Source organism: Tiliqua scincoides, chromosome 2 (genome assembly GCF_035046505.1).
Source record: "Tiliqua scincoides isolate rTilSci1 chromosome 2, rTilSci1.hap2, whole genome shotgun sequence".
NCBI lineage: Eukaryota > Metazoa > Chordata > Lepidosauria > Squamata > Scincidae > Tiliqua > Tiliqua scincoides.
In genome coordinates, this window is record NC_089822.1 from 127,813,121 (window position 1) to 127,835,963 (window position 22,843).

General features: G+C 46.2%; 1 protein-coding gene across 1 annotated transcript; it reads left to right on the forward strand.

Annotated features, from left to right (window-relative positions):
• Positions 1-4,807: 4,807 nt before the first annotated feature.
• On the forward strand, positions 4,808-21,651 carry LOC136638786 (protein mono-ADP-ribosyltransferase TIPARP-like). The gene is made up of 5 exons (XM_066612815.1): positions 4,808-5,136; positions 10,225-10,414; positions 12,698-12,885; positions 14,839-15,093; positions 20,095-21,651. The coding sequence occupies exons 1-5, from the start codon at positions 4,808-4,810 to the stop codon at positions 20,519-20,521; spliced, it is 1,389 nt and encodes a 462-aa protein (XP_066468912.1). The 3' UTR covers positions 20,522-21,651.
• The last annotated feature ends 1,192 nt before the right edge of the window (positions 21,652-22,843 follow it).

The following is a 22,843-nucleotide window of genomic DNA, read 5'->3' on the forward strand; positions in this document are numbered from 1 at the left end:
AATAAACCAAAAGCAGAGTACTGGTCCAGCCTATTTATACAGGGATTTGACTCAACAGGAATGGCCCCTGCAAATGAGAAGGAATGTGCTGATCCCTGGAGAAGGGGAAAAATGCACCCCTTTAAAACAAGTTTAAAAAACTGAGCAGTCCTTTAACAATAGCCTCCTTAATGAGAGAGAGAGGGCAGCTGGCTGACAATCCATCAACCCTTCTCTCTCCAGCGGCCCCTCCCTTCCCCCTGAGCACCTTTTGCATTGGTGAAGGGAGGGGCTGAGTGAAGCTGATTGATGGATTGTCTTCTTAATGACTCTTATCTTACATCACAAAGGTCAGCAAGGCTGTTTTTAAATCACTGGAACAAAGAAACTTTGTTTTTTAAATTGATTTGCTATAGTGCCTTTTTTGCCATCCACTTAAGAACAGCCCCACTGGATCAGGCCATAGGCCCATCTAGTCCAGCTTCCTGTATCTCACAGGGCCCACCAAATGCCCCAGGGAGCACACCAGATAACAAGAGATCTCATTCTGGTGCCCTCCCTTGCATCTGGCATTCTGACATAGCCCATTTCTAAAATCAGGAGGTTGCACATGCACGTCATGGCTTGTAAACCGTAATGGATTTTTCCTCCAGAAACTTGTCCAATTCCCTTTTAAAGGTGCCCTGGCCAGACTTCTGAGTGCTTGGAACCCACAGGAATAATTAGTCTCAGCCTGTACAAGTTTCTAGTGGATATCACCTGATGAGCTCAAACACATATAGGGAGATTATCTGAAACCAGATAGGGATGATTTTGTTTAGATCAATTTCCCCCCCCCCCCATGTCAGTATACTGCCACTGCTCTTTTGAATTAATAGCCAATCCTTTAGCCCCAGGAAAGACTGAAGCCTTACAGGCTTCCCCCCCCCCCCCCAAGTTCTTGCAGATTCTGGGCTCCCTCCAGTCTCAGAGACCCAAGCCTCCTCCCCCTCCCCCAGACACAAAATCAGGATGGCCCAGGGCTGGGGGGCGGGGAGTGGAGCCATGATCCAGCACTTAGGCCAGACCCTACACAGCGCCTGGCTGCTTGAATCTGCACCACCTCTTTAGGTGGCTCAGGTCTGAGTAGCCCTATTGGGGCTGCTGTGGTGTTCCCCAAGGTAAGGGGAATCAATTCCTCTTGCCCTGTGTTGAGCTGCAACCAGTCCCAACCCCAGGCTGGATTTGGGGCCGGCCAGCCGACCTGCCCATTCCAGTGCTGGTTAGGATTGGGCTGCCCAGTTATCAGTAGTTCAAAATCAGTCTTGACAACCATAATGCATGAAACATGGTTCTCTGAGTGCATATTGGCATGCCCTAGGCAAGAAGCATCTGTCCTGTGCTCAAATATTTAACTACTAGAGATATAGTAAGGGTGGGCTAAAACAATATGGAACAACTCCAGCTGCCCTCACTGTCAATATTTGAAGAAGCCAACTCTCAAATCGTACCCAAGTAGGGGCCAGATATAGTCAACAGCAGGGTCTCTGAGAGGAATTTTATCAGGGGGTACAAAGTTTCTTTTGGGCCCCTTTGCAAAGGGGGAGGGGTGAAACAGAGTGGGGGAGAATGGTGACTGGTGAGCAGAACAGGAGCAGGGAGGGATGAAGCAAGGTGAGGGGAAGGTAGAGATAACTGGAAAAGTCTTTGGAGCCCAGGTCTACCCACCCATATGGCATCAGTAGTGTCCCCAGCATCCCGTACATGCAACAAGTCTGAGTAGATAGGAAAATGGCAGATCCAAGGAAATTTCTGGGGCCCCTCCTTTGGCTCCTGGACCCCCCTTTGGACCCTGGGCCTGGGTACAAATTACCCCCTTTACCCCCCTCTCCTAGGCTCTGGTCAACAGCATATAGGGACTGCCACTGATCCTCACAGTCCATCTGAAACTGAATCACATGTCAATACCCGTTGTACACTGTGGTGTGAACAACGTGCTGTGGTTTACTGATTAAGGTAATGTGGAAGCAATATGGTGCATAATACAAATCCCAACTATTACAAGGAGACAGGGTCTATACATTTAATGCTTCAAGGTGCAGCCAACCCAGCCATGGCCAACCTTTAACTTTAGGGTTTCTGGACTTTTAACAATTGTGTAGAGGAGGGAATTTCAGCTGGTGGCTTGCCATGACCACCTCTAGAGCAGAGCAACACCTCCGCTCTAACCTCTGTCCCTGGTCTCACTTATTTTTTTCAACTGCTGTGAGACAAAATGGAGTCATCCTTGCCACAACTTGGGAAGAGAGTCACAGCCCAATTCGGAGCTGCCTGGCACCCAAGGCTGCTGCTGTACCGAAATGGTTGCCGCTGCATCCTGTGGATGTTGGGCAGTCACCGGAGGACCCCAACACCTCCTCGGGGAAAAGGGACATTTGTCCCCTTCTTCTGAGTAAGGGCAGTGGCCTCACAATGGGGCTATTCAACTCTGTGCTGGCTAAATAGCCAGCACAGGGCAAAGAAGCCCCATGTCGGGCCAGGAGGCTGGATGTGGGGCTTTGGATCCAGTGGAGCTGAGCACTGCTGGTTCTGCCCCCTTCCACCCTTCCTGCCATGCCTTCCTTCCCCTGCCACAGAACACCTCTCCCCATGCCCCACTCACCACCTCTTGGCCCTCTCCTGGAGCTGGAGCTGGGGGGGGGGGTTGTTGCCCATTCTCCACCTGGTGCTGACTCAGCATGGGCTCACACTGAGCCAGTGCCACACTGGCCGGGCAGTAAGTGTCATAGGTGTGCCTTATGGCACATGTGCACACTGCGTGCCGGCAGTGAGCTGGTGCACAATGTTCAGGATTGGGCCCTTAGTTCCTGCTCAAATAGCCTTAAATGAAGCCAGATTTTGATAAATTCTATTCCTAACAACCTAGAAAATATTATATTTTCTATTCCTAACATCCATGCCAGGAAAACCTTCACTTATTTAAGTTCTGAACAGCAAAGTGATAGTTCAAAGTGCAGGGCCACTAAACGTAAAAATAATGGCAACACTAGGTGGCACCCCTATTCCCAATGCAGCAAGTTAGATTTTTTATATGATTTGATTATATAGTGTCTATCACTCAGAATAAAAAGTCCAGAGGAGTAGCTGTGTCAGACTGTTGTAGCATAAGCAAGAAAGAGATTATCTGGAAATGAAAATCAAAAGCAGGACAGTCTTATTCAGAACCCTCCCTAACAGTAAAAGGCAGAGCTTATCTTGGAAACCAGAAGGAAAATAACAAGGACCAATGCTTCCTGGCAAACTTGGAAAGTATTTGTGCCAACTAGGGAACCTCATAGTCCAGAATGGAAAAATATCTCAGATAAATGTGAAATTTATCCAGTTGTTAGACACTGTGAGCCAAGGGGAAAATAAGTGTCCTCCATCAAAGGACAACTAGCACTGTTGCTAAAAATCCCACTTTCTATTCCAGTTTAAAAACAGACATCGCAGTATAAATGAGTAAGCTATAATAAACAATATCATTAAACTAATATAAAAGAAGCAGTCTAAAAATATATAAATATGAAAGCAGTAGTCTAAAATCCTAACAGTGATACCAATACTGACTATCCGTACTGTCTAAAAGATACTGTATACTGTGTATTTTTTTAAAGTGTATTTACATACAGTGTATTTACAAAAAGTGTATTTAAATACATACAATGTATTTAGAAAAAGTATTTAAATGCATACAGTGTGTTTTTTTAAAGTGTATTTAAATACATAGTGCAGTGTTTCTCAAACTGTGGGTCGCGAGCCAATTTCAGGTGGGTCCTGAAATATTCATTTCAATATTTTATTTTTAATATATTAGACTTGATGCTACCATGGTATGTGAGTGCAGTTGGGGAAATGTTACAGACCTGTACTTTTTACAAGCTACTGTGTATATTATTTTAACAATGATACTAAATGGGACGTACTCCTGGGTAAGAGTGGGTAGGATTGTTAAAAAATTTCCTGCTTGATGTCACTTCTGGTCATGACATCACTTCCGGTGGGCCCTTACAGATTCTCATTCCAAAAAGTGGGTGCCGGTGCTAAATGTGTGAGAACCACTGACATAGTGTATTTACCAAAAAAATGTATTTAAATGCACACAGTGTATTTTTTAAAAGCATATTTAAATACATGCAGTGTATTTACAAAAAAGTGTATTTAAATACATAGAGTGTATTTTTAAAAGTTTATTTAAATACTTAGTGTATTTACAAAAAAGTGTATGTAAATGCATACAGTGTATTTTTTTAACAGTATATTTAAATTTATTTATTTATTTATTAGATTTGTATTCTGCCTTTCTCCCGGAAGGGCACCCAAGGCGGCTACAATGTATTTACAAAAAGTGTATTTAAATACATACACTGTATTTACAAAAAAAACCACCACTCATCTGCTAAATCTCTGTTAACTCACAGCCCAATCCTATCCACACTTTCCTGGGAGTAAGCCCCATTGACTCTAATGGGACTTACTTCTGAGTAGACATGCACAGGATTGGGCTGTCACATGGGAAAAAAAGCACAGGAACAGGAGAGCAAAGAGGCAGCGCCCTAAATGAAACAGAAAGCAAGCTGCCCTAGTCAATGCAAGGAAAACATTAAAAGCGAAACTAAAACTAAATCTGCAAAGGAGCACAGCTTGATGGGGTCCTGGGATGCCTCTAAACAATGCAAAACAGGTCAGAAGATTGGCAGAGCCTGGGGTCTATCATGAAGATAGGAAATCGTTTCAGTGGCCTGGCCAGCTCTAAGCACCCTTTGCAGCCCAGCCCAGCCCTGGATTGTGGCTCTGCAGTTTGCCCGAGATGGCAGAGAAGCCAGACTGCAGAGAGCAAAGTCCCAACTCCTTGCAGGACGTGTTGCTGGGGGTTCCAATCCTGCAGCCGCCTATGGCAGAAGACACCCCTGCATACCACGTGCATCAGAAGGATAGAGTGCTGATCTGTGACCACTTCCTACTAGGGCATTGCCCATTGCAGGAGCAGTGTCCATGCCATCACACCCCTTTCCCCTACCACTGGCAGTGGCAGCGTCTGAAAGACCACGTGTGGCTCAGTTTCAGCTTCTCAACTCAACACCACTTGGAGAGACTCTACTGCAGCAAGAGATTCACCCAAGTGCGTCTGCAGAGTAGGTGAGGACTTTACATCTTGCTTCTTCCAGCTTTGACTAGCAAAGGGTTTGGGGGCCAGGCTTCACCCTGGACCATGATTTGAACCCCACGGTCTCCCTCTTGAAATCGGTGAAGCAATAATACAAGTGAATAAGTTCATGCCTCTCACCACTCCCTGAGCCATCAGAGACTCAACACATCTGAGACTGCAGAGGCAAGAGAGTGCAGTGTGAAGCCTTCCTCAACACCTCCTTTTTTAGAAATAACTTGTAGTTTAAGGATTTTCAGATTGTGCTCAAGGAATGCTTGGAGTTCCTCAAATGCTCATCAGTGGTTCTTTGAGAGGTCACTTGGCCACTACTGCCAATTTTCTTTGGTAGTGTGCAACTGCAGGAGAGGGGCAAGGTAGGCTGATTTCAGTCCAGCGTTTGTGTGTATGTATTAGAATCCTCATGACCCACCCATGTAATTTTAATTTACAAAGCAAGCCTGCATACTGGATCGCATTGAGGCTGCAACCCTAACCACTCTTTCCTGAGAGTAAGCCCCATTGAACAAAATAGGACTTACTTCTGAGTAGACCTGGTTAAGATTGTGCCTTAGCTAAGCACCTCTGTGTTAAATGATTCTGAGTATGCATTCTTACTTAAGTGTAACAAGGGTCTTGCTGATTCAGACCAACATCTCCCTACTTGGGAAGTCTTTGCAAGAATCCCAGCAATCAGTAAGCCCAAGGTGCCCTGCCCTAGCCCAAGGCAGGGTTCCTACAAGCAACAACTTGACCCCACAGAGCTCCAGCTGAGGCTTTTTAAAAATCTCTTCTGCCCTCTTGGGATCCACCCCCACTGTCACAGAATGAGGACTCTGTTGGAGGGTAGCTTCAGGGCTCAAAGCCAAGCACTCCACTACTCACTCACTTAGTCCAAACTCCAAACTCACTTAAGAACATAAGAACAGCCCCATTGGATCAGGCCATAGGCCCATCTAGTCCAGCTTCCTGTATCTCACAGCAGCCCACCAAATGCCCCAGGGAGCACACCAGATAACAAGAGACCTCATCCTGGTGCCCTCCCTTGCATCTGGCATTCTGACATAGCCCATTTCTAAAATCAGGAGGTTGCGCATACACATCATGGCTTGTACCCCATAATGGATTTTTCCTCCAGAAACTTGTCCAATCCCCTTTTAAAGGCGTCTAGGCTAGATGCCAGCACCACATCCTGTGGCAAGGAGTTCCACAGACCGACCCCACGCTGAGTAAAGAAATATTTTCTTTTGTCTGTCCTAACCCGCCCAACACTCAATTTTAGTGGATGTCCCCTGGTTCTGGTATTATGTGAGAGTGTAAAGAGCATCTCCCTATCCACTCTGTCCATTCCCTGCATAATTTTGTATGTCTCAATCATGTCCCCCCTCAGGCGTCTCTTTTCTAGACTGAAGAGGCCCAAACGCTGTAGCCTTTCCTCATAAGGAAGGTGCCCCAGCCCCGTAATCATCTTAGTCACTCTCTTTTGCACCTTTTCCATTTCCACTATGTCTTTTTTGAGATGCGGCGACCAGAACTGGACACAATACTCCAGGTGTGGCCTTACCATAGATTTGTACAACGGCATTATAATACTAGCCGTGTTGTTCTCAATACCCTTCCTAATGATCCCAAGCATTGAATTGGCCTTCTTCACTGCCGCCGCACATTGGGTCGACACTTTCATCGACCTGTCCACCACCACCCCAAGATCTCTCTCCTGATCTGTCACAGACAGCTCAGAACCCATCAGCCTATATCTAAAGTTTTGATTTTTTGCCCCAATGTGCATGATTTTGCACTTACTGACATTGAAGCGCATCTGCCATTTTGCTGCCCATTCTGCCAGTCTGGAGAGATCCTTCTGGAGCTCCTCACAATCACTTCTCGTCTTTACCACTCGGAAAAGTTTGGTGTCGTCTGCAAACTTAGCCACTTCACTGCTCAACCCTGTCTCCAGGTCATTTATGAAGAGGTTGAAAAGCACCGGTCCCAGGACAGATCCTTGGGGCACACCACTTTTCACCTCTCTCCATTGTGAAAATTGCCCATTTACACCCACTCTCTGCTTCCTGGCCTCCAACCAGTTCTCAATCCACGAGAGGACCTGTCCTCTAATTCCCTGACTGTGGAGTTTTTTCAGTAGCCTTTGGTGAGGGACCGTGTCAAACGCCTTCTAAAAGTCCAGATATATAATGTCCACAGGTTCTCCCGCATCCACATGCCTGTTGACCTTTTCAAAGAATTCTATAAGGTTCGTGAGGCAAGACTTACCCTTACAGAAGCCATGCTGACTCTCCCTCAGCAAGGCCTGTTTGTCTATGTGTTTTGAGATCCTATCTTTGATGAGGCATTCCACCATCTTACCCGGTATGGATGTTAGGCTGACCGGCCTATAGTTTCCCGGGTCCCCCCTCTTTCCCTTTTTAAAAATAGGTGTGACATTTGCTATCCTCCAATCTTCTGGCACCATGGCCGTTTTGAGGGACAAGTTGCATACCTTAGTCAAGAGGTCTGCAACTTCATTCTTCAATTCCTTAATAACTCTAGGGTGGATGCCATCAGGGCCCGGTGACTTATTGATCTTTAATTTATCAATGAGGTCTGAAATATCTTCTCTCCAAACTTTCTCCAAACTGGAAGAGTGGGCAGCAAAATGGTGGATGCATTTCAATGTAAGTAAGTATAAAGTAATGCACATTAGGGCAAAAAAAAATCAAAACTTCACATTTAGGCTAATGCAGTTGCTCTCACACTTTTAGAATTAGGACCCACATTTTAGAATGAGAATCTTTCAGGACCAGTTGGAATTGATGTCATGACCAGAAATGACATCACCAAGCAGGAAATTTTTTTGCAATCCTACCAACACATACCCAGGACTATGCCCCACTGACAATCATTGTTAAAAGCATATAATAATAATGATAAATAATAATAAACTTTATTTGTATCCCGCCCTTCTCCCTGAAAGGGACCCATATACAGAGTAGTCTGTTAAAAGTACAGATCTGTAACATTTCCCCAAATGCAGTTACATACCATGATAGCATCAAGTCTAATATATTAAAAATAAAATATTGAAATGAATGGTGACCCACCTGAAATTGACTTGCGACCCACCTAGTGGGTCCGGACCCACAGTTTGAGAAACACTGGGCTAATGGGTTCTGAGCTGTCTGACCGATCAGAAGAGGGATCCTGGGGTGATGGTGGACAGCTCTATGAAAGTGTGGACCCAATGTGCAGTGGTGGTGAAGAAGGCCAATTCTATGCTTGGGATCATTAGAAAAGATATTGAGAATAAAATGGCTAATATTATAATGCCATTATACAAATCGATGGTAAGGTTGCCACATCTCAAAAGGGATATAGTGGAATCGGAAAAGGTGCAAAAGAGAGTGACTTTTGCACAATCCTAACCAGGTCTATGCAGAAGTCCTATTTTGTTCAATGGGGCTTACTCTCAGGAAAGTGTGGTTAGGATTGCAGCCTCAATAGATACTGGGCTGGGGCAACTCCCTTATGAGGAAAGCCTGCAGCATTTGGGGCTCTTCCCTTGAGAAAAAGGCACCTGAGGGGAAACATGATTGAGACATACAAAATTATGCAGGGAGTGGGTAGAGGGATAGTCTTTTCATTCTCACACAACACCAGAACTAGGGGACATCCTCTGAAATTGAGTGTCAGGAGAGTTAGAACAGACAAAAGAAATATTTCTTTACCCAGTGTGTAATCAGTCTGTGGAATTCCTTGCTGCAGGATGTGGTGATGGCATCTGGCCTAGATGCCTTGGGGATTACACACATTTGTGGATAAAAACTTCTTCACAGGTTATAAGCCATGATGGGTATGTACAGTCTGAAATTAGCTGGTCACTCATAATGAGGGCTGGGTAGGAATTTTTTTCTGTCATCCAAATTGGCCATGGATAGCAGTTTTTTTCACTTACCCCGGACTGGCAAGGGAGGGAAAGTATGTTCAATAGGTTTCATGCATTAAAAATTGGTCACTGTGGTGTCTTCTTTGGGTGATGTGAGGGTAAACAGAATGCCAGATGTTCGGGAGTGGCAGCAAGATGCAGGTATTTTGTTGTCTTGTGTGCTCCCTGAGGCATCTGGAGAGCCACTGTGAGATACAGGAAGTTTGACTAGATGGCCCTGGGCCTGATCCAGCAGGGCTCTTCTTATGTTCTTATATCATGTGGACCACCAATAGTAGCATTTCCAGGTTACATGCATCCAAAAATCTGAGATTCCTGAAGCAGAGTCTGATGATGGGCATTGCCATACCAGCAGTATCTCAGAAGCATCTTAGAGCCCAATCCTGTCGCAAACGTACCATAAGGCGTTTGCGAGGCTCACTGCCGGGCTCTCGCCCATGCTAGCCCAGCGCCAGCAGCTTCTGCGGCTTGGCGGTCTCCCGGACCACCGAGCCTCTGTACGGTAGGTGGAGCGGGGGCAGGGAGGAGGCGTTCCGGGGAGGGGGGAGGCCAGCGGGGAGTGGAGAGAGGGCAGGGAGGTGGTGTGACAGGAAGGTGTGACGTGGGGAGGGGGCAGGCTGGAGGCGTGCCTGTTGGGAGGGAGGGAAGCGGGTCCATGGAGCTCTGCTCTGCAGGATCCAAGGCGCTCATGTAGGGCTCCGCACCCTACATGAGTGCCTTTACCTTACGGTAAAGTGAGTAGCCCCATTGTGGGGCTGCTTACCTTACTCGGGGGAAGGGGCAAAAGTCCCCTTCTCCCAAGGTGCCTCTTGCAGCAGCCCGGGAGGCACAGGATCCGGCGGCAACCCTTCTTGGTGCCACGGAGCCTGGGCTCAGGATTGGGCTGCCCTTGACTGCATTCTGCACCAGATAAAATTTACAAAGCCATCTTCAAACACATCCCCATGTAGAGCATAGTTAGTAGTTCTAAGAAAAACAAGCACAGGAGAAAATGATTCTTCCTGATTTCAGAAAAAGCTGGTTTATAGAGTGCTAATTGGGGTGTGTGTCTGTGTGTGCGCATGAACGAAAGGAATTCACTTTTTCTTAAGAGTACCAAATGCATGTTTAACTCACAATGCTTCTGCTACTTACCTTACAGAACACACCTTTTTCAAGTCTTAGACTTGGACACCATGAAGCTCTCAGGTATTCCATTATGTCGTCAAATACGGCGCCTGTCTAATAGCAGCAACCCTGCACTCAACCCTTACTTTCCTGTACACTGGAAGGTTTATAAGAAGATTTTAGGTGAGCCTGATGAGATAGATGAGTGGGAAGAATACTGTCAGGTAAGAGAGTTCAAAGCTATAAAGCTTTTGGATAAATCACACGATGTATTTTGGATACAGTCTTGGGGGGGGAGGAAATGGGATTTAGGCGCATTTAATTTTCTCTGGATTGCATTTGTTATACTGTATACCTGAGGTTCTCAAACTGGGGTGTCGCAATGTCACTTCCTGAGCGCCTCAGCCCTGGCCCCTTAAGGGGTGGGGGAAGGGGAGAGGCAACAACAGGATCCCCAGGATCATGTAGGTGAAGGGGAGCATTTTTACTTAGTGAGGGCTGCTTGCAGGAGTTGCGGGGAGCCCCACCCAGCCCTCCACAGGGCTCCCTGAATCTTAGAACACTGAAAAAGTGCGATTGCAAACCACTTCCAGTTTGCGATAGCTTATTTTCAATATTTTAAGAGTTTTGGAGCCCTGAGGAGGGTGGGGTGGGGCTCCCTTCAACTCCTATGGCTTGCAGCAGCCCTCAGTAAGTAAAAATGCCCCCCTTCGCCCCCCCCCGTTAGTGATACGATCCTGGGGGATCGGATTGCGTCGCTGCCCTCACCCTTTCTCCCGCAAAGACTTACCTCAGGAGTTTTACTCCCAAGAAGTTTGAGAACCCCTGCTGTATACTATGCAGCACTGTGTGTTGCATCGGCTGTAGCCAGTTAGTGTGCCTATGTTCAATAATGGAGGGTTGTACAGTTATGGAACAATGGCTGAACCTGAGTCCTGGATTGCACGGTTAATTGTGATGGCTTCTTTTCCCTTGAGGATGGTGGAAATTGTAGTTTATTACTTCTTGCACTTTTAGGTTAGCACTGAAGTGCAGAACCAGGACTGTGGGAAGCTCTCATGTAAGTCTTATACCTTTACAGAACAAAGAGCCTTCCCTTTGACACTTCAGCTACTTTCTGAGCCCCATCCATTTCATGGGTAAGCGCATGACAATCTGTGCACACAGTGACATGCATATTTCTGAATTTAGGTATCTTTCCCCCCCTCCCATCTTACCTGGTGTTGTCTTATCTCTTTATTGGACTAAGAAAACTCAGCCTCCTTCAAGATTCTTTTCCTTCCTGCTGCCAACTACGCCACAATAAGTGGGTAGGACCCAAGCCTTATGCAGATGTTATCCATCATGTTTAGGCAAATAAGTGGAAGCCCTCAAGGACCATGCTGCACTAACCCCATCTGTGTGGATGACATGTACTTCACCCATTGTCCACATATTCAGCATTTGTTTGCAGTAACACATTGTGCAAAGTGAGGTTGGAGAGCAGAGGTGATAGAATCCTGAACTGTTTCACAAGTATCGGAAAGGTGTCAAATTTTAGAACGCTCCCTTATGTGTAAGGTGGTCTGTATAGTAATTAAGCGCATTGGATAAAAGGGTTATTTTGTTTCAGCAGATGCAATGCTGTGACCCCTCTTTAGTTCTTCTTCCCTGGGACACAGTGGTGCCTCAGTGGGTCACAATTTTGAATTTTAGACATTAAGGTAATGTGAGAGTCAAATCAGATATGACATATGTATTTGCTTTTCAGTCTCCCTTTTTTTTTTTTTTTTTACACTCACACACACTCAGACACAGTGCAAGCTTTTGGATAAATCTGTCCCTTACATCTCTCTTACATCTCTCCCTCACATCTGTCATCTGACGAATCAGCCACACTGCAGTCAGTATTGTATTGAGTTCCCTGCTGACTTTCCAATCACAGCTCTCAGTTAAATAACTTTTAACTACAGAGACTACTGAAGTGCATATAGAGATGCTCAGGAATGCTACAGTTCAAACATACATGAGAATACAAACATGGGGCAAACATAACAGGATGGCTGTTCATTCAAGTGGGATCCCAACGTCATGGCCTGTGTGGTTTGGGCTCCGGAGTGAAAGATTACCTCCAGGTCTGATAAAGTCACAGACAGAAGTGATACGACCACTGTGTCCTAGTCCTTGGCATCCTTGGAAAATTGCGCCCATTTTTAAAATTGCAACCTGGACATTTATGTTCTATTGCATGCATATTTATTTAAAATATACTTTTTATTTTTGAAAGACAAAGGTAGGGTTAGGGCTGGAATAAGGGGTGTAGCATACATAACATTGGGTTTGTTTGGGACACAAATAACTAAGATGCAAAAGAAACCGGACACAAATGTCCAAGGACACATTTAACTGGACACAATTGTCTAGAATGCAAATACTCTAGTAACAGTGACAGAGAGCAAGGAAATAAGAGTTTGGAAATGTTTGTGTCTCTGAAAGATGGAAGAACTTGTGTTGTTCTCTCCCCACAGCCTGTTGCTGACGAGCTTGCCGCTGCTTTGGAGAAGGGCAAGTGGAACCATGCTTTTTATGTGCATGATTGCCTCTACAATGTGGATTTCAAATGCTTGACCCAGTACTGCCTAAAGACAGGTGTCACCATCCCTATCAAATACCGACCATTCCTTTATACATATGATTCTCTTGCGCCCTATTTACGGTGAGTCTGAGTCTCCAATTCTGCTTGTGCTGCACTAGCCCCTCTGTCGCGGACAATACATGCATTTAATCCCACTTCCACCTTTCCAGCATTTGTCAGAACCTCTGAGGTGAGTTTTTAATCCTTCAGTTTGTGCATTACAGAACTGTTTATTCTGCATGACAACTTTGGCATTCACTTAACAACACACAAGTTGAGACTTATTCCCGTGGGTTCCCTTCCAAGCACTCACCTGGATGGCAAAAAACACTATAGCAAATCAATTTAAAAAACAAAGTTTCTTTGCCCCAGTGATTTAAAAACAGCCTTGCTGACCTTTGTGATGTAAGATAAGAGTCATTAAGAAGACAATCCATCAATCAGTCCTCCTCTAAGCACTTCACTCAGCCCCTCCCTTCACCAATGCAAAGTGATCATCTTTCTTTCACATGCTCAGGGGGGGATTGTCAGCCAGCTGCATGTGTGTGCTTGTTCTCTCTCTCTCTCTCTCTCTCTCTCTCTCTCTCTCTCTCTCTCTCTCTCTCATTAAGGAGGCTATTGTTAAAGGACTGTTCAGTCTTTTAAAGTGATTTTAAAGGGATGCATTTTTCCCCTTCTCCAGGGATCAGCACATTCCTTCTCATTTGCAGGGGCCATTCCTGTTGAGTCAAATCCATGCATAAAAAAAGCCATGTATAAATAGGCTGGACCTGTATCTTGGTTACAGCTAGGAAAGCTTGAAAACTTCCATCACCCTCCCCATTTCTCTTTGAAACCCATTTCATAGTTTATCAGTGCAGAATTAGGGGATGTCCAGGTGACAACTTCCTTATCTTCTCAGTTCTGGACTTACACACTCCACCAGAAGAATGAGAAAATAGTGCAGTGAGTAGTGCACAGTACTTTAAACACAGGCATTGTTTCAACAGTTGTTTGGGGGTGGGGCAGCACTGTGCAATGTTTACTATTTGGGCAGCCAGGCTATGTCAGCTGTGCAGCTCAACCACACTCATTGATCCTGCTGATGTGGACAGGCACGAAAGCAATGTGGGATTCAGTTACTGCCATGTGCTGTGGACTATGATTGTGTACTGGATAGATTATACAAAAATTAAGTAATATGCAAATCTGTATGAAACACACTGTAGGATTTGATGGTGGTGGCAGTGATCCCTGTAGCATTTTTCAGCAGAATTGCCCCAATAAAACAGAGGGGTGGAGCAGGCAGCTTGGCTGAGGTCCTTAGATGCTAGAGGAATGGAGGACTGGGACAATGGCCTAGCTAGGGAATGATTAGGAAGGGGGTAAAGAACATAAAATAATCATATAGCCTTTCTTTGTTTTCCCTGCCTCTCTTTCCATCCTGTCCTTCTGTTATTGTCTCTCTTCTGTCTTTTATTAGATTGTGAGCCCCCTAAGATAGGAAACTGTCTCCTAAACTGCCATACACACAGACTGCTACATCAATAATAAAGAAGAGGAAAAGGCAGCCAGCTAGGTGGGACTAGTAAAGCAGGCTTGGAACAGAGGAATGAGGACTGGAGGAGATTATCAGAAAGCATAGGATAGGAAAGGATAGATTATCAGAAACGAGCTGGGAGAGAGAATGGGTAGAGAGGAGAGTTGCACACAGACAAGACCAAGCACTCAGGAGTAAGGAAGGCTGAGCTTCAGATATCCTTCTCATTTATTTGTTTGCAGGATTGTAGTAAGCTTACAGCACAATCCTATGCATTTTTATTCTGAATTCCTACTTTCTTCAGTGGGATTGACTAACAGGAATGGGTGCATAGGAGTGGAGCATACATATGTGTTAGTGGTGCTTTCCATTCTGTTTGGAGGCATTTCTTTTATTTTAACATCCATTACCCATAACCATGATGATGATGAACTGGAGCTCACCAGGCCTCATGGCCTGGCACCAGGTGTATCTACCAAAAAGGCTGAGCTCTTCTTGTCTCCTTTCCTTCCCAGGTCAATTCCTCGACCCCGTCACACTGCAGTCATCCGTGGGGAACACCCTCTGGATTTGTACTGTGGGCCTTATCCAGCTGCGTGGGTCCCATCTCCACAAGGGGATGCTGCCTTTACAATGACAGAGGTGGCTGTGGCAGAGATGGCCTATTACGTGGTGAGCAAGCGCTTCTACGCCACATTCTCTGTACATGAGGTTTTAATACTGGCCATCTACCGTGTACGCAATGACCATCTCTGGCAAGCATATGTGAGGTGAGAAGTGTGGCATAGTATGTGTAGTTTGCTGTAGCACGTTGAAGGTGACAATTGCAGTGTCTCTGATTTTTTCAGTTCTCTTCAGTGTGACTGTTCATCTAGTCTTGCCTGAAATCGCTTTCAAGGGCATGGAAATGCTACAGGCTGGTTGAACAGTCATTGCCTCTGCCAGGGAAATATGGGAACTGTAGTTCTGTGGGAAAGGAGCTATGGCTCTCAAACAGGATATTCAGTAAAAGGAATTGAGAGATATGATATAAACAACCCAGTCCAAACTGTCACTTGAGCCAGAGCAGACCTTCCTATGCTGACTTCAAGTGTTGCAAATTTGTCATAAGGCATGTTTGTGCTGACTCAAGAGCCAGCCAGGCCAGTGCAGAGGCCTGCACCAGCTTGGCTGGGCCGGATCATGACCCTGTGCTGGCCGGAGCAGATAAAATTATACCAGACAGTGCAGGTGATGAGAGAGGGTGTTGGGAGGGCGGTTTGGAGGTGGGGAGGGGCATTTTTGGACATGGAGAGGGTGGAACAGGGGGAAAATCAAATGGGGTGGATCAGGCCCAGGAGCAGAGTGGGATTGGCCGTGGCAGCCCACGCCGTATCCTAACGACCCTCTGGGCTGGCCCAGTGTTGCACTAGGCTTCTTGGATTTCAGAAGCTAAATAGCTGGCGCAAATTCAAGAAGCCCCATAGGGACAGATGGAGTATTACAAAGGGTAAGGGGATATACCCTTAACACAGTGGTTCTCAAACTCTCTGGGAGAGTTTGAGAGCCACTAAGTTCTTGTGTGGGTGGGAGGGGGGAGGCAGCAGGGGTGGGGGAAGGCAGGATCGCGCCGCTCAGGGGGACTGCAGGGACTTGGGTACACATTCCCAAGCCCCTGCAGCCTCCTGGGGGTGCGGGGAGCCCGGCGCAACCTGTAGCTGGGCTCTCCGCAGCAGTGAAAGTAGATGTGGAGCGATTGCACCCCGCCTCTGCTAAAGCAGAAGTGGAGCGCGATCGCTCCGCATCTACTTTCACTGCTGCGGAGAGCCCTGCTGCAGATCGCGCCGGGCTCCCTGTACCCCCAGGAGGCTGCAGGGGCTTGGGTACGTGTACCCAAGAGCCCCCCTGAGTGGTGCAATCTGGGGGATCGTGCCACTGCCTCCTCCCTGCCTCCAGGCTGCCCCCACCTCTTAAGGGGGCAGGGGCCAGGGCCCGCAGGCTAGGGTGTCGTGACGCCCCAGTTTGAAAAGCCCTACCTTACCCTGTGGGGTATACAAAGGGTAAGGGGATATATTTCCCCTTAACCTGATGTGACCTCCAGCCACCTCCTAACCTGTGCAGGATACAGTGCAGGCCAAACAGCCTGGCTGCACCAGCACAGGGTTAGGTTTGTGTTGTAACTGCTTTACTTACTATATAAGGCAGCCATTTTCAACCACTGTGCTGTGGTTGTGCCGCAAATGGTTGTGCCACACTCTGTTGTGCCGCAAATGGTCCCAAGGTGTGATGCGGAATTTTGAGAGAGGGTCCTTTATCAATAGGACCATTGGGGGATGTGAGCCCCCATTGACAGCACAGTGTGCCTTGCCAATTGTCAAAAAGCTGATGGTGTGCCTTGACCATTTTAGTGCCTTCCCAGTGTGCCGCAGGATGCAAAAGGTTGAAAATCACTGATATAAGGACTCAAAAACACGGCTGTAATATTTCTGTGATCTGGACAGATTTAGAGTGCAATCCTGAGCTCGGTGCGCCAGCTGACCACCTGCACAGACTGTCAAACATGCCATAAGGCACATTTGCAGGCCCCAGCACCAGGTAAGCGCCGGTGGTAGCCCAGGGCTGACCAGCGCTGGGCTACTGCCGGACAGGTACCTGACCTCTGCCACTTGGCAGTCACACAGACCGCCAAGCAGCAGAGAGGTAAGTGGGGGCATGGGGGGAGGCGGGGAGGAGACATTCCGAGGAGGTGGGAGGGAGCGGGGAGGGACCAGTGGAGCAACACGCCACCAGATCCAAAGCCTCCGTGTTGGGCTCACCACAGGACACGGAGGCTTTTGATTTATTGCTGACCTTTCCGTTGGCGGTGAATCGAGTAGCCCCATTGTGGGGCTACTCTCATACATTCATACATACATAAATACATACATAAACCTTTATTGGCATTAAAAAAAACAATATAACAGCAATAGCCAGCACAGTAGCCACATTACCAAGAGACCAAAAAACAAAACAAAACACAACAAGGGATTGGTAAAGGGAAGAAAACAAGAGGGGGATATAAGATCAGGGTGGGGGTTTTAACTTAGAAACTGCGGAAAGAAATTCTGCTACTGCAATGGTAACATCCGCCGAGTTATCACTCAAAAGGGCATGTAAGGGATCGACAAAAATACCAGAGAGAGAAAACAACAAAGGTTTCAGATGTTGATCATGGAGAGATTGGTGGGCCAGGCAACAAAATAATATGTGGATCACTGTATCCGGTTCAAGAGAACAAAAGGGACATAATATGCGGTCACGCGAAATATTAAGGAATCTGCTAAAGTGAACAGCTGATGGAAAGATATTAAATCTCGCAAGCATAAACGCTATCCTCTTGCTAGGGTTAGTTAACGTACTGAAAGGACGCCCAAGTGAAGGGAGAAGACCAAAAAACCAGGGAGAACAGGTGGGGTTGAGATTAGAAGAGAGTTGGTTAAATTCAGATTCCCAAAGTTTGGATTTGATAATTGAATGGGCCCTATGAAGATTAATGTCTGCAAGGAATTCAGGGGACAAGTCTAATGATAGAAGTTTAGAATCAATAAGTTTAAACCATTTGGAAAGATAAGAGTCTTTTAATAGATCTTGTAAAAGGGACTCAGAATGTGAACAAGTGCAAGTGGAGCCAGAACTTGAAGGTAAGGGACCACAAGATGGTAGAGGGGAGGTGGAGCCCTAGTTCAAGCATGAGGGTAGATAGTCTAATTATATTGGGAACCCCCAGAATTCGTCTAAGGAAGGAGGCTGCCACTTGATCCAGATCTTGATTCGCAGCCTCTATCCAAGTAGGGGCACCATACAACTGTTGAGAGAGAATTTTGGTTTTGAATATATGAAGGGCAGCAGGGACATACCGATTGCCACTAGAATAATGGAAACGGGCAATCACATTTAAGTGGAGTGAAGATAAAGAAATAGCAGATTTTCTATGAGGAAGCCAACTGTGACGAAAATGAAAAGTGATCCCCAAATATTTAAAGGTTTTGTTGAAAAGAAAGATTACCTATCTTCCAGGGGTGCGGGGCCCAGGATTTAGCGAAAACTAAGATTTTAGTTTTCTCAGAGTTAATTATTAAATCGTTGGATAGACAGTAATCTTGGAAGGAGAACAATGAGTGGCGTAGGCCCAGTCTTGTGACAGACAGAAGAACTGCATCATCTGCATAAAGAAGAATAGAAAGCGGGACACCATTGAGGAAGGGAGGGGAATTCTGACGGCTAGATAAATGCGGGGGTAAATCAGCCAGAAATAAATTGAAGAGGAGAGGAGCGAGTATACAACCTTGGCAAACTCCTTTATTGATGGGAATTTTATCAGAAGTGGTACCCAGGCCATCAAGACGAACCCTATGAGAATTAGATGAGTGAAGGCGGCCAATTAGAAAAAGGAGACGGGGATCAATCCCACAGCTGACCAATTTATTCCACAACGTGGCCCTGTTAATAGAATCAAACGCTCCGCGGAGATCTATAAAGGCCGCAAAGAGTTTGGCACCATGAAGGACCACCATGGGGCTACTCTCTTTATTTGGTGGAAGGGAAGTCCCCTTCTCATGAGTAGCCAGCGACAACTGCCCAAAGTGCTCAGGATGTGGTGTAAGCCACTTTTTGTGCCACTGCAGCCCTGCGCCCCGGGCAGCTCAGGATTGGGCTAGTCATGTTCACACACCTTCGGTTTTGGAGCAGAAATGGCAGTTGCAGTTCTCAAACACTGTGTTTAGTATCTGTCCCACAGAAGAATTTCAAGACACTTTGAAAATCATATTATTTTGTATTAATAACCCATTTATTTTAGCTTTGTGTTTTTTCCCAGTGATAGTTATTGGTGTTTCCTTTGACTTTTTAAAAAGATTGTGAGCCCTTTTCAGAAGGGGAACCACTTTCCTTTTCCATTTCTCAGTTGTGTAAACCATTTCGTGAACCTTTTCTTTTAAAGTGGTGTATAAATAAGTTCAGAACATTGGTGTGGGAATGCAGTCCCTGCCTGGACCCTGCCAAGCAGTAAACTGGGCGTAGCCAATTCCCTTTACGTGCAATCACAAATGCAAATAATAATGAACAGTAATAAATGGTCAGTTTATTATAATGCTTTTTTGCAGCATTGAAGATGTTTCACATATATTGTCTCCATAATTTCTGTAGCAACCTTCTAATAGCCCTTAAAGGAAAGGTTGTGATTTGGTAGCAGACCACGTGCTTTTATGCAGAAGGTTCCAGGTTTGACCCCTGGAATCTCCAGGCAGGACAGAGAAACACCCCTGGAGGGTTGCTGCCCATCTTTGTTGACAATGCTGCTCTAGGTGAACTAATAGCCTGACTCAATAGGAAGTGACCTCCTACAATAGTGGGTCAGTATTTTTTATCCCCAAATGGTGAGCTAAGGCTGAGAAGTAGTGGTTTACCTAAATTATTGACCTTCCAGCTCATGCTCTCAACCTCTACATTACACCGGCTCCAAAATGTTTCTTCCTCAGCCTTGCTGCCCCAAAAGCAGTGCCTGTCACCATACCTTTGCTAAAGTCCTGCTTACCAATGGTGCCTTGCCAAATTTTCTGGGAATGACAACCATTTTCTGGGAATGGTTGTTTCCATTCCTTGTCCTTCTACTTGACTCTTTTTCTATACTGTTTAGGACTTCATGTCTGTTCACACAGTGTACTGCGATGTGATTAATGTTCAGATATTGTGGGGTTAGGGGTCTGCTGTCCAGGCTCATAGAAATCTAGTCTCATCATTCTCTTTCCCACCAGACAGAAGGAAATTATGTCTCGGGGTCGCATGCTAAAGGACCAACGCACCTTGGAGCGGCATCTTTTCCATGGCACGGGAGCTGCTGAGATAAAGTCTATCTGCACTATGAACTTTGACCCCCACTTGGCAGGGAAGCATGCTGCAATTTATGGCAAAGGCATTTATTTCGCTAAGAATGCAGCCTTCTCGGATTGCTATGCCAGGCCAACAGACGATAACGTGTGTCACATGTTCCTGGCCAAGGTGTTGACAGGGTACTCGAAGCGAGGTGCAGAGAGTCTGAAGAAGGTTCCCAGGAGGTATGACTCCTGCACAGACCGCTTTCACCACCCCAGCATATATGTTGTCTTCAGGAGCTGCCAGTGTTACCCCTACTTTGTGATTCGCTATAAGAAAGTGGACACACCTGTAGCTATTGACCTGTAAGTGAGGAGGCACCTCCTCTATATCCTCCATGTCTACACATGATGCTCAGTTACCTGTAGGAAAAAAATAATAATAAAGTCATGCTTCCTTATCCATGGGGGTTCTGTTTTGGAACCACTACCACCTCCCTGCCCCAAATAGCTAAAACCATGGATATGGGCGAATGCCCATCCCCACGGTTGTGGGGGGCTGCCCCCCAGAGGCAAGGGGAGTTCTGCTCCCCTCACCTCTGGAGGGGCCTCTGAGCTCAGCAGGGGCTGAGGATGTCCGTCCCTAGCCTCTGCAAAGCTCAGACTGAGCTCTGAGACTAAAAAAAATGGGACTTCTGCTTTCACAGAGAAACCGGAAATGATGTTTTTAATACCTGGTAAAGCTTTAGGAGGCCTGGGGAACTCCTCCCTGTTAAGTCATTTAAAATGTCACTTCCGGTTTCTCTGTGAAACTGAAGTTGCTTTTTTTTTTTTTTTAAAGTCTTAGAGCTCAATCAAAGCTCAGCAGAGGCCGGGACTCAGAACTCAGAGGCTAAGCTCAGAGACCCCTTGCCTCTGGAGAGGGTGTGTGTGCTGTGGAGGCCCATATCCAATCCACCGATAAGTGAATCCACTGATACGAGATCTGCAGATATGGGGACCCACTGTAATAAGATATACCCATGAAGGCTGCCATCTGTGCAGAAGACCTGAGGGGTGGGGAAGCTTCTTAACCCTTTTGCCTCCAGGGTTTATTCTGCTAAACATCATGTCCTACCCACTCCCAGGCAGTTTTACTCCCCATGGGGGAAAAGATGCAAGTAATACAGGCAACAGAGCATCATGTGTAATTTGTCCCTGAGGAAACCTCATAATCTATAACTACCTTGCTCATGTTTGCACATCCAACTCCATGCAGTGGCAGAGCCATGTGGAGCTGGTCCCTGCTTGGTTTCTGCCTCCATCCATGACAAGGGAAAAAGAGGCCTGACCATGTCTAAAACAGCTGGCAGACAAGCCAGCAGTCTTGCTATCTTTCTTCTCAACTCTGGCATCCCCTATGACATGGAAGATCTAAGGAGCTCTGCCTGATACACCTTCCTTTGATCTTTCATCCAGCATGGGATTGGTCTCCACCCAGAGGATACAACCATTAACATTTGGAGTTTGGACAATGAAGATAGATTTGTTTGTTTTATTAAAATTCATTTTCTCAGTACCATCTGTTTCTCCCATCTGTGTTCTTGAGATTCCCTCTATTCCACTCCATTTGCAGTCATGCTGCAGATTCCCCCAACCCACTTCTCATGTACAATTTCTGTCTTATGTCATCTTTGTAGTCCTTCAAATGTCTAATGGTCATTTTGAATTTCTAATGAGGCCCCCCCCCCGAAATATTTTGGGATCTAAGCAAACTATCAGTATATGGGCTTCTACACCCTTCCTCTCTTACCATTTCTAGGAGTCAGTACATAAGAACATAAGAACAGTCCCACTGGATCAGGCCATAGGCCCATCTAATCCAGCTTCCTGTATCTCACAGTGGCCCCACCAGATTCCCCAGGGAGCACACCTGATAACAACAGACCTGCATCCTGGTGCCCTCCCTTGCATCTGACATAGCCCATTTCTAAAATCAGGAGGCTGCACATACACATCATGGCTTGTAACTCGTAATGGATTTTTCCTCCAGAAACTTGTCCAATCCCTTTAAAGGCATCCAGCCCAGATGCCATCACGCATTGAGACCCCTGATCTCCGCCTGCCTAGCTGGCCCTGTGCGTGGAACAGGTAGCACTTCAGAGAACGCTACCTTTGAGGTCCTGGCTTTCAGCTTCTACCTGTGCAATCCTTCATTAAACTACAATTCTAGTCATGCTTGGAGTGTCCTCTTAAATTCTGTGGCGTTTTCCTTTAAGCAGACCTGCAGACGATTGTACCATCTCTCTCCCACTATCCTCCAGTTTCTGTTCCTCTGAGTTATGGGATGAGCTTCAGATTGCCAGGTCACAACATGGAAATTTATCTGAGCCCTTCAACAGCCCCATAGCTGCAAAAGATACATTTGTAGCTTCTTTTGTCCCATTGCTCCTCACTGGACCAACTGCCCCATTTTCCCCTCCCCCTTAGAACAAGAGTACTCTCATTTTGTTCAAGAGCAGGTGGGAAGGTTGTGTGGCAAGGAACAATGAAACCAAACCAGGAGTGAGAAGGGAAGAACTGCAGATGCACCCTCCTTTGTAGCTGAGGGCCTACTGAAATACAAAGTAGAAGAGAGGTTTCAAAATCTGACTGTACTAGGAGAGGACACTACAGAAGTTCTGGCCACATACCCTCTTGAGTTGGGGAAGAG

Bases quoted from the DNA above. Each gene is read 5' to 3' on its own strand.
- LOC136638786 (XM_066612815.1), top strand. From the start codon at position 4,808: ATGGCAGAGAAGCCAGACTGCAGAGAGCAAAGTCCCAACTCCTTGCAG. The intron at 5,137-10,224 runs GTGAGGACTTTA...CTTACCTTACAG, and splicing joins CAAGTGCGTCTGCAGAGTAG to AACACACCTTTTTCAAGTCT. The intron at 15,094-20,094 runs GTGAGAAGTGTG...CTTTCCCACCAG, and splicing joins CTCTGGCAAGCATATGTGAG to ACAGAAGGAAATTATGTCTC.